Source organism: Bufo bufo, chromosome 4 (assembly GCF_905171765.1).
Source record: "Bufo bufo chromosome 4, aBufBuf1.1, whole genome shotgun sequence".
Taxonomy (NCBI): Eukaryota; Metazoa; Chordata; class Amphibia; order Anura; family Bufonidae; genus Bufo; species Bufo bufo.
This window is the reverse complement of record NC_053392.1, coordinates 198,498,214-198,509,978: the sequence shown is the minus strand read 5'-3', so window position 1 is coordinate 198,509,978 and position 11,765 is coordinate 198,498,214. Positions and strand designations below refer to the sequence as shown.

Here is an 11,765-nt window from a genome sequence, read left to right as displayed (position 1 = left end):
AAATTTTTGTTAAAATGTCTCTAACGCTCTAACAACAGTTTTTGTAATATACCTTATTACTGGATTTTTAACTTTTAATAAACTTTACCCCCCCCCCCCCCAGTGCACTTTACCCCCCCCCCCCCCCCCCCCCCCCCCAAATCCTTTTTCCTGTGCGCTTAAAATTGACTTTTCTGTACACCGCTGACTTCTCAGGGGTGTATGGAGTACGGACTCTATATTTTATGAAGGGGTCCGCAGCGCAGGGAGTACAAGCAGGAGCGCACAATGCTGCTCCTGCCTGTGCCCCCCAGAGGTTTACTAAATGAGAAGTCAGCTGTGTACAGAAAAGTTAATTTTAAGCAGGGAAAGGTGCGCTTTAGGGAGGGTAAAGTCTATTTAAAATACAAAATGCCTTAATAAAGTATATTACAAAAAGTGTTATTAGGGTATTAGTGAAATTTTATCAAACGTTTAGTTGCTCTTTAAAGATGTACTCCTTTGGAGATGTGCGCATGCAAAACAGTAAGAGACAGAACTACTGTAGTGTTGGGCTCAACATTGGGAAATGACCAATGATTATGAAAACAGCTGCAGAGTCTTCCTCATACCCTACCTAACACTGTCTGGATTGTACATTGACTTTATAAAGTACACAATCAACATATTTTAACTTTCTCATTCTGTAACCTGAGCTAGGAACTGACTCAGCCTCTTACGGCATTCTTCTTGGCAACCCATACTCTAAGGAAGGTTTCAAGCCAAAGTCCACCTGCTTATTTCCTGGGCTGTTATATTCTGCATTACCGGTTCTAGTGTAGCTATGACTGCTCGGAGCAGAGGAGCTTGTTTGGTTACATGATCACACCTTCTCACTTTAGTCTCGTACAGTGGACAGGAATGCAGCATGGTGTATCTGCAGAGAGAAAGCTTTGGGTTTCCAACTGATTTTTGCTTAAAACCAGACCTGAAGTCGTAACACCAAGGGACACCAAGAGGCATACCGCTACAATTCCCAACATCTTGGAGCGCACAACCTCTGTAAGGCAGTAGAAAGCATGGACATTAAAGGTAGGCTAACACAGCTGATGTTCTGCGAATGTAATCTGGAGAACTGAATCAGGGAGTGGTATGGACGTTTCAAGTGAATTCAGTGGAAGACAAGTGTAATGAGTTGGAAGAATGCAGAGGCAAATGTGGTGTGAACTGCAGGAAGGAATACGTTCTATATATAGAATATGTTCTAATGAGTCTTTTTTAATGCACAATTTTATTTTTTTATGTACTGTTATACATTTGCAAATAATAAGAGTTTGAGTGTACTGTCAGTATGTTTTGGCATATTATCACCAGTCTAACTTAAAAATATTCATCTTTGATTTAGTCCGTTTTAGTGACTTTTTTTTAAGCATGCTATTCCTAAGGCCATGTACAGACGTTCCAGATTTGTTTTGCCACAAACAGCAGTAAATCAGTGTCAAAATCCACATACAATGATGGATTTACATTCACATACACACACAGAGTCACAGAGAGTTCTTTCTTTAGGTCACAGTTTTCGTGGCAGTTTTTTCATACAGTTTTTTGAACCATACTGTTCTGCCACTGCAGACGCTGCTCCTTGAAGGGAATCTGTCACCCCGATTTTGGACCATTATCTACAGTAATACATGAGTAGTACTGAGATATGGGGTCCAGATCAGTATTTTTTATTTTCCTACTGCACCCATTCCCCAGCTGTCAGCGCTCAGAGCTCCACTGAAATACATTGTCAGGACTGCTGTGCATGCACACATGAGTCCTCTCCGTTATGTCAGAACAGTACAGCAGTCCAGACTATGTATTTCAGTGCAGCTCTGAGCGCTGACAGGAGGGGGGGGGGGGGAAGAGGGGGCAGTAGGAAAATAAAAAGTAGTGATCTGGACTCCTTATCTGCAGTACTACCCATGTATTACTGTAGATAATAGTGCAAAATCGGGGTGACAGATTCCCTTTAAGGTGGTATTCCAGTCTCATGATTTTGATGAGCTTTAGACAGAATTGGTGGGGTCCGACTCTTGGCACCCTTGCTGATCAGCTTTTTGAAGAGGCCGTGGCGCTAGTGCCAGCGCCGCATTCTCTTTAGTGGCGAGTTGTAATTACACTGTTCATCCCATTCAAATGAGTGAGAGAGGAAGGTGTAATTACACTGCGCCACCACTACGATGTAGACGGCGTGCAAGTAAACATTGAAGAGACTGCAGCTCTCGCACTAGTGCCGCAACCTCTTCAAACAGCTAATTGACTGCGGTGCCAAGAGTCAGATGTCCACCGAGGATAGGTCATCAATATTACAAAACTGGAATACCTCTTTAACCTTATTGGAGGACTTATTTCTTTGATGCAGGAGTGAGCACAGGAGAATAACTCTGGACCTTAGAAGTGGACTCCTTTGCATTTCAATCTATATTCTTTCACACGAGCAAGTATTCTGCGCAGGTGCAATGCGTGATGCGAACGCATTGCGCCCGGACGAAATCCAGACTCATTAATTTCAATGGGGCTGTGTACATGTGCGTTGGTTTTCATGCATTACTTGTGCGTTGCGTGAAAATCGCAGCATGTTCTATATTCTGCGATTTTCACGCAACGCTGACCCCATAGAAGTGAATGAAGCTGCGTGAAAATCGCATCCGCACTTGCGTTTTTCGCGGATGGTTGCTAAGAGATGTTGTTTGTATACCTTAAGTTATTTATCACGCGCGTGCAAAACGCATTAAGTCGCATTGCACCCGCGCAATAAAAACTGAACAACTGAACGCGGTCGCAGACAAAACTGAATGACTTTGTTTGCGAAATCGCACATTTTTCACTTAACGCATTCGCAACGCATCTGGACCTAATCCACACAAGCTCATCTGCAAGGGGCCTAACACAATCACATGTTGTTGCACCACTAGATATTGCTCTGAAACCCTGACAAGCTGGTTAATGGTACCTGAGCCTAGTTCCCCTGATGAATCCTTGAACACTGCTGACAGTGGTCCCATGTTCTATGCATCTTTGGGCACATCAGATTATGTTGGCTGATACTGCTTGCAGCTCCTCAACAGTGATCCTGCGGATAGTGTTTGGGATGTTTTCCCTGAGTTCATCCAGGAGATGTGGATTGTTAGTGGACACTTTCTGTTTAAAATTTCCCCACAGATAAAAATCGTATCTGGATACGTCTGGGGAACATGGTGGCCATAACCCCTTTCTCACAGTTCGCTCCTCCGTAAACAGTTCATGAACCCGGTCCAGTGAGATCTGTGAGGTGTGACATGTTGACCCATCTTGTTGGAAAAAGCAGGACATTTTTTCTTCTGCAGCATCACTGTTGAAGAGTTGCAAGCAGTATCAGCCAACATAATCCGCCGTGCCCAAAGATGCGTAGACGGGAACGGGGACCACTTTTTAGCATTTTTTGTGACTTGTGGGTAATTAGAAAAAAAAGTCCACTTGCTCATTCATCTTGTCATACTATTGCTGGAGGTGGGCTACTTTTTCGTGGGCCACCCTGCAGATAGTTGTTTCAGTTGTTTTGGTGTACCAGTGGTCCCTCAAGTTACAATATTTATTGGTTCCTGGAGGATCATTGTATGTTGAAACCATTGTAACTTGAGTAATCAGTTCCAAAGCCCCAAAATATCATCCAAGATAAGAGAAAATGAAGATTTAAGAAAAATAAGCAGATAACTAAGACAGATAAGACATGTCCTTACATATAAAACCCAGGGCTAACTGCTAACTCGCAACCACTACAGCTATTTTACCAGAGAAGTGGTCTTGATTGGTTGGATCTGAGTTTGAGGCATTGTATGATGAGTCTAGTTTCAACTTACGATGGGCCAGAAAAGACCATTGTATGTTGAAAATATTGTATCCTGAGGCCACTGTATCTTGCGGGACCACTGTATTTGTATTTCAATTACGGTATATCTGTTTATTTGTTGGACACACATATCAGCAATGGTATATGTTCTTTTTATGGATAATAGTAAGGCCTCTTTCACACGGGCGTCGCGTGTGAGGGCTGGACAAGATGCGGGTGAGTTGCGTGAAAATGTTTGGTACCCAGACCCGAACCCAGTCTTCTTCACAGAAGTTCGGGTTTGGGTTAAGTGTTCTGTAGATTTTATTATTTTCCCCAATAACATGGTTATAAGGGAAAATAATAGCTTTATTAATACAGAATGCTTAGTAAAATTTCCATTGAGGGGTTAAAAATAATAAACAAATTTAACTCACCCCATCCACTTGATCTCCTCTTCTTTCTACTTTCTTCAGGAACTGGCTAAAGGATCTTTGATTACATCACTGCGCTCATCACATGGTCCATCACCATGGTGATGGACCATGTGATGAGCGCAGTGACATAACCAAAGGTCCTTTTCATCAAAAAAGAAAGAAGACATGCCAGGCTGTGCGTTCAAGTGGATTAAGGTGAGTTTATTAATTGTTTTAAATTTTTTAACCCCTCCATCACTATTTTACTAAGCATTCTGTATTAAGAATGCTATTATTTTCCCTTATAACTATGTTATAAGGGAAAATAAAAAAGATCAGGTCCCCATCCTGATCGTCTCTTAGCAACCATGAGTGAAAATCGCACCGCATCCGCACTTGCTTGCGGATGCTTGCGATTTTCACGCAGCCCCATTCACTTCTATGGGGCCTGCGTTGCATGAGAAACGCACAATATAGAGCTTGCTGTGATCTTCACGCAACGCACCAGTGATGCGTGAAAATCACCGCTCATGTACACAGCCCCATTGAAGTGAATGGGTCCGGATTCACCTCACGCATTGCACCCGCATGGAATTCTCGCCCGCGTGAAAGGGGCCTAAGAGTTAAAGGGGTTGTCTCATTTCAGCAAATGGCATTTATCATGTAGTGAAAGTTAATACAACGCACTTACTAATGTATAGTGATTGTCCATATTGCTTCCTTTGCTGGCTGGATTCATTTTTCTATCACATTATACACTGCTCGTTTCCATGTTTATGACCACCCTGCAATCCATCAGCAGTGGTCCTGCTTGCACAATATAGAAAAAGGTGTTGGCGGGTTTCGGCTAAGGGCTCTTTCACACCTGCGTTCTTGTCTTCCGGCATAGAGTTCCGTCGTCGGGGCTCTATGCCGGAAGAATCCTGATCAGGATTATCCCAATGCATTCTGAATGGAGTGAAATCCGTTCAGGATGCATCAGGATGTCTTCAGTTCCGGAACGGAACGTTTTTTGGCCGGAGAAAATACCGCAGCATGCTGCGCTTTTTGCTCCGGCCAAAAATCCGGAACACTTGCCGCAAGGCCGGATCCGGAATTAATGCCCATTGAAAGGCATTGATCCGGATCCGGCCTTAAGCTAAACGTCGTTTCGGCGCATTGCCGGAGCCGACATTTAGCTTTTTCTGAATGGTTACCATGGCTGCCGGGACGCTAAAGTCCTGGCAGCCATGGTAAGTGTAGTGGGGAGCGGGGGAGCAGTATACTTACCGTCCGTGCGGCTCCCGGGGCGCTCCAGAGTGACGTCAGGGCGCCCCAAGCGCATGGATCACGTGATCACATGGCTCACGTCATCCATGCGCATGGGGCGCTCTGACGTCACTCTGGAGCGCCCCGGGAGCCGCACGGACTGTAAGTATACCGCTCCCCCGATTCCCGCTCCTACTATGGCAACCAGGACTTTAATAGCGTCCTGGCTGCCATAGTAACACTGAAAGCATTTTGAAGACGGTTCCGTCTTCAAATGCTTTCAGTACACTTGCGTTTTTCCGGATCCGGAGTGTAATTCCGGCAAGTGGAGTGCACGCCGGATCCGGACAACGCAAGTGTGAAAGAGGCCTAACACACTTGTGTGTGGGGAGCTTTTGACTCTGCCCCGACAGATGATGATAACCTTTTGTTCTCTGGGGAGATAAACCTATGCAACAGATAAAGCCAGCACAAAACCAAAACAAACTCATGGCAGTACAGATCATGCCGAGGAATGGTCTCATATCACCTCTCATTTTTTCTATTGTATGTGGAAGCAGTTTTTTTAAACCACATTCACTTGCGTTATCCTGTACTTTGTTGCGTATTTTCAGAGTGGAACATTAATATCTACATCAGATCTAGAGGGTCTGCACGTGGCGTAACACTAATAAAGCATGGGAAATTCCCTACTACCCTTTTATTACTAAAATTAGCACTGAAATATATCAGAATATTTAGGACAAAATGTACATTAGAAATAAGAGTGGGCAGAAATTATGGCTAGTGAGAATAAATCATGTACTGTACAGTAAAATTGCATCATATACACATTTTTTTATATGTCTTAGGAAGAGTTCACATGACCAGAAGAACAGAAAAAAAAACCCCCAAAAAAACGTATTCTGTAAAAGATGGATTCTGTGCATCAGTGATGCACATTTGGCATCTGTTTGAGCCATTTCCGTCTGAGATTCGTTATTTTAGACGCATGCTGTTCTAGTTTGGCCTTGAGATTAAGACTCAGTACTTTAAGTGTTATACACTTGTTGTATTGTATACAGTCTTACTTTACATCACTGCGATTCTCCTTTTTATCATGGTGGTCCAAATGTGAAGTCTCTATTACTACAGTATATGATGTAGTTGTGGATTTTGTCAGAATCCATATCCACTCTACATGCAATGCATCTGAATGGTAAAAATGACAGTAACGCTGATTTTTATAATGTACAGCATGATCAGATGTAAAAAAAAATCCACTTCAGAAATTCTGACCATGCAAATATACCTTTTTTATGTGATGACGCTGGATCACGGGGAGGCTAGAACATGGGACAAAAATCTAGCTTATTGATCAAAGGGGTTATGCCATGACTGATGTAAAAAATGAAAATCAGAAATCATATAGTACATGAAAATCTCTTGAACCAGCCCCGTAGCTCACATGGATCAAGAGATCTCATTATTCAACTCAGCAGGTGTGTCCTTTCTGCTGCAGCTCTCTCCCTATCACAGCTCAGGGGGCATACCGTTTATGCTGCAGCTCTCTCCCTATCACAGCTCAGGGGACATACCCTTTCTGCTGCAGCTCTCTCCCTATCACAGCTCAGGGGACATACCCTTTCTGCTGCAGCTCTCTCCCTATCACAGCTCAGGGGACATACCCTTTCTGCTGCAGCTCTCTCCCTATCACAGCTCAGGGGACATACCCTTTCTGCTGCAGCTCTCTCCCTATCACAGCTCAGGGGAAATACCCTTTCTGCTGCAGTTCTCTCCCTATCACAGCTCAGGGGACATACTATCACGACCGGCGTGCCGATCAAATACGTGATGCAAAGGGAGGGAAAAGGGAAGGCCCTGTCCAAGTGAGAGGGAAAGATGGTGACCCCTAACTCACCTTGAGGCTGGCACCTGACTGCCCTGACGTCCCTAGACGGGTTTTTCACCCGTACGCCGATCACGTGCCTAAACCCTGGCTTTCCTTAAGATGAGCCCTAAGTAGTGAATAGGGCGGTGGGAACACTAGTCCTCCCCACTAACACTAAAGGAAAACACCAAGGAGAGGACAGACAATACAGACAAAACATATAATCCCAGGTGGGCGACAACAGCAGACAACAAAAGACCAACAGGGATCCAGGGGGTAATGCTCTCGTACGACAACCAGGGATCACAGCTCCACAGCTCCAGTGGGTCAGTATAGAAGTCCAGGCAGGAAGCTCTATATCTGGCAACCAGAGAAGTGAGAGAGGGGAATATAAGGAGGTTAGAAGTGCTGGACAAGAAACAGCTGAGGAGAAGAAGCTACGGATCCCTGAGTGAGACAAAAAGGATTGCAAGGCAAACACAGAAACAGCACGATCTTTAGACATAGAGCGTGCAGCCACCCGCTGTGACTTCCTGACCCCGGGTATAACGGAGTCAGACGTGGCTCTTGACACCCTCGTGACACATACCCTTTCTGCTGCAGCTCTCTCCCTATCACAGCTCACGGGGCAGTGTCGGACTGGGGAGCCTAAGCCCCATCAGTAAAATTATTTCTGGGGGCCCACTACACAGATACATGCAAATATTGACTGTTCACACAGCGGCAGACAGCAGCAAGATGATTGATTACAAGGGTCCCTGCAGCTACTTCAAGAAGGGGGTGCCTAGGAAACGAGGATGCTGACTGGCCTGCCTCAGTGTCTAGAAGTCAACTCAGCCACCAGATGCATCTATAATAATTAACTGTTAAATATTCTGCCCAGTTTTTTATATGAACATAGGCTGGTTGAGACGCTGTAAGTTGCCTATCTATATATATAGCGCAACAAGTCTATTGTGCAGGGTCTAGGGGACTAGGGGCCCATCGGGGAATTCACTTGTACCCCTGTGGGACAGTCCGAGCCTGTCAGGGGGCATGTCCTTTCTGCTGCAGCTCTCTACCTATCACAGATTAGGGTGTGTGCCCTTTCTGCTGTAGCTCTTTCCCCATAACAGAAAGTATGGCTGGTGGCAGTTTAAGATATAAACTGAGTGCATGTGACCACCTCAGTGAGGTGGAGGGAGAAATAAGGCAAAGAGCAAACAGAAGGAGGCGCTATACAGATACATTTTATTGAATAACTTAGTGCCTATTCTAAATTTTTAATTACATGCAATTACAAAAGTATTCAGATCCAGGTGCTGCTTTTAAAAACGTTGAATATTTTTTGCGTTGGGAGGTATGGACTCTCCTTTTAAGGAATGTTTTTTTCTTTGCAAAACAATAGATTCACCTGAACAGAAACAAGAGTCATTGACAAATATACTGAAATGCCATTTACTGTTAGAGTACTTTCACACTAGCGTTATTTTCTTCTGGCATTGAGTTCCGTCCTAGGGGCTCTATACCGGAAAAGAACTGATCAGTTTTATCCCCATGCATTCTGAATGGAGAGCAATCCGTTCAGGATGCATCAGGATGTCTTCAGTTCAGTCTTTTTGCCTTTTCAGGACGGAGATAATACCGCAGCATGCTGCGGTTTTATCTCCGTCCAAAATTCCGGAACACTTGTCCATTTTCCCATTGAAATGCAGTAATGCCAGATCCGGCCCCGATCCCTTTTTGCGGTCTGCGCATGCTCAGACCGCAAAAAATGTGAAAAAAAAAAAATGCAGGATCCGTTCTTCTGGATGACACCGGAGAGACGGATCCGGCATTACAATGCATTTGTCAGACGGATCAGGATCCTGATCCGTCTGACAAATGCCATCAGTTTGCATACATTTGACGAATCCGGGCAGGCAGTTCCGGCGACGGAACTGCCTACTGGAATCCTCTGCCGCAAGTGTGAAAGTAGCCTTAAATGGGTTTTCTGGTTTTATCAAATAACACTTACTCATTATGTAACAATTTGTAAGAGTTGTCAAGATCTCTGCTTGCTGTAATGTTATGTAATGAGAACCTTTATGGTTTACTTCCAGAGGATGGAGATGTCTCCTGGTCATGTCGTGATGAACGTGCAGTTGCTCAGCTCACTACAAGGAAGCCATACATTGTACTGCACCTGTGTGATCATCACACGACCAGCAAACAGTGAACGTTTCCAATAAATCCCAGCAAGCAGAGATATTAAAACTATGAAAATAAATACACAAAGTACTGTATATAACGAAATTGTAGATTTTCATTATACGATGACTAAACATCTGCCGAATATGAATATCCTTTTGAATAGGAACAATACATTCATTCTCACATCTACAGGTATATTGGGGAACATTTATTAAGACCAGCATTTTAGACACCGGTCTTAATAAAGCCCCATAGCTGGCGGTGGATCCGCCGAAGTTATGAAGAGGCACCGGCCTCTCCATAACTTTGGCGCATGTAGTGCCAGTTCTAAATGTAAGACGGCTTCCGAGCTGTCTTACATTTAGATCTTTTTCTACACCTAAAACAGGCCCGCCCCCTTACCCCCATTGCCACGGCCACAATTTTAGACCTAGCGTGAGCAGGGCAAAGTCACAGATATTTTGGTATAATAAATGACCCCCATAGTGCTGATATATTCTACATTGGTATAGACTGGAAGTAGTCATGTCTCTTTTTTACATTTATTAAGGATCAGAGAAGAAGGAGGGAGAAGTACAGAAAAGGTCTCCATTTGATCTGATATTTAGTCAGATACAAAGAAAAAAGTCAGATAAAGAAAAGAGCGACATATTCCAAGTAAAGCGATTCTTCAAGGCATTCGATAAAGAGCCTACAAAGACAACGAATGAAAAGAATGAAGAAGCCTCTGAGAACAAGCCTGTACCTGGGGATAATGAGGTCTACGGAAAAGGAAATGAAGAGACCAGTCCTGAAGAAGGTCAGTAAATGGGAGCAGCGTGGCAGTACCAGTCCCAGCCACTACCCAGTATACGGAGCTGTGCTGGCTAGTCTATTCCAGCAGCTAATTGGAAGGGGTGCTGGGACATGGCCCCCAACAGGACAACAGTCCTGAAAAATCTCTTTAAATAACTGAAAGTAATACAGGCTTAAAGGGGTTTTCTTAGATTTCTTTACTCATGACCTATTCTCTGGATTTGCACCTATGAAACTGACTGACCTGTTACATGTGCGCTTGGCAGTTGTAGGCATTTTTCTCAGCAATGCGGGCACATATGAACATGAGACGAAGGGTCCATTCACACGACCGTATTTCTGTTCTGCAATTTTGTGGAACGGGTGCGGACCCATTCATTTCAATGGGGCCGCAAAAGATGTGAACAGCACACCGCGTGCTGTCTGCATCCGTAGTTCTGTACCGCAGCCCCGCAAAAAAAGGATAGAAGATGTCCTATTCTTGTTTGTAGTCGTGGACAAGAATAGGCATTTCTATCATAGGACTGGATGTGTGTGCTACGCAAAATGTGGAAGGCACACGGCTGGTACCCGTGTTTTGCGGATCCACAATTTGCGGACTGTAAAACACGGTTGTGTGAATGTAGCCTAACCCAGATGCCTTCAGCTGCCAAGCGCACATGCAACAGATCTGCCAGTTTCATAGGTACAAATCTTCTGACGGATGCCCTTTAAAGAGGACCTTTTATCTGTTTTACTTATAGGAGCTAAATACCTGTACTTGCGGGGTACCCCCCGCTGATGCTGCCACCCAGTTGTTTTTTTAAACATCGCCCCTACGCCCCGCTGCGCCCTCCTGAAGTTTTCTGCGCTCAGTATGTAAATACTGAGCATCGGAACAGGGAGGAGGAGACGCCAGGGTTTCTCAATGGACGTCTCCTTCTCCCTGGCTGTGACGCTCGCCGATGTGATTGGATCGCGGCACAGCCAGGGAGAAGGAGACGCCCTTGAGAAACGCTGGCGTCTCCTCCTCCCTGTTACGATGCTCAGTATTAGCATACTGAGCGTAAAAACTTCAGGAGGGCGCAGAGGGGCGTAGGGGCGATGTTTTTTTAAAAAAAAAAAACGGGTGGAAGCATCAGCAGGCGGAGGTACCCCGCAAGTACAGGTATTTAGCTCCTATAAGTAAAACAGATGAAAGGTCCTCTTTAAGAAAGCTTCATCTTTTGTACTATTCATTATACCATTGCCACTGCGTATATCACCACTATTCTCTTATTGTAGTACTGGGAGTATCATTCAGAATCTTGGAAAAATAATCCCTTTGCTGGATTAGTAGTAAAACGCTCTTTAAACATTTTTAGGCTCTGAAAATATGCAAAGTTTGGAGTTGCCATAGAGACTACCAATTGTGGGTGAACAATTTAAGAACATCTAGTAGTCTGAAAAATGTGAGGTCCTTTTTGGGCTATTG

The 11,765-nt window shown here is 44.4% G+C and overlaps 1 protein-coding gene across 3 annotated transcripts in view; it reads left to right on the top strand.

Annotated features, from left to right (window-relative positions):
- The first annotated feature begins 728 nt into the window (after positions 1–728).
- Positions 729–11,765, top strand: part of LRRC31 (leucine rich repeat containing 31) — a 32,309-nt gene continuing 21,272 nt past the window's right edge. Inside the window, exons 1-2 of one of the 3 annotated variants that reach the window (XR_005778244.1) lie at positions 729–1,050; positions 10,068–10,316. Coding sequence is in view for 2 of the 3 variants with exons in the window: in XM_040428204.1 (XP_040284138.1) it covers positions 1,038–1,050; positions 10,068–10,316 (262 nt within the window). In the remaining variant the exon portion in view is untranslated. The remainder of the gene's footprint in view (positions 1,051–10,067; positions 10,317–11,765) is intronic. The other 2 variants (XM_040428204.1, XM_040428203.1) reach the window with 2 other exon arrangements.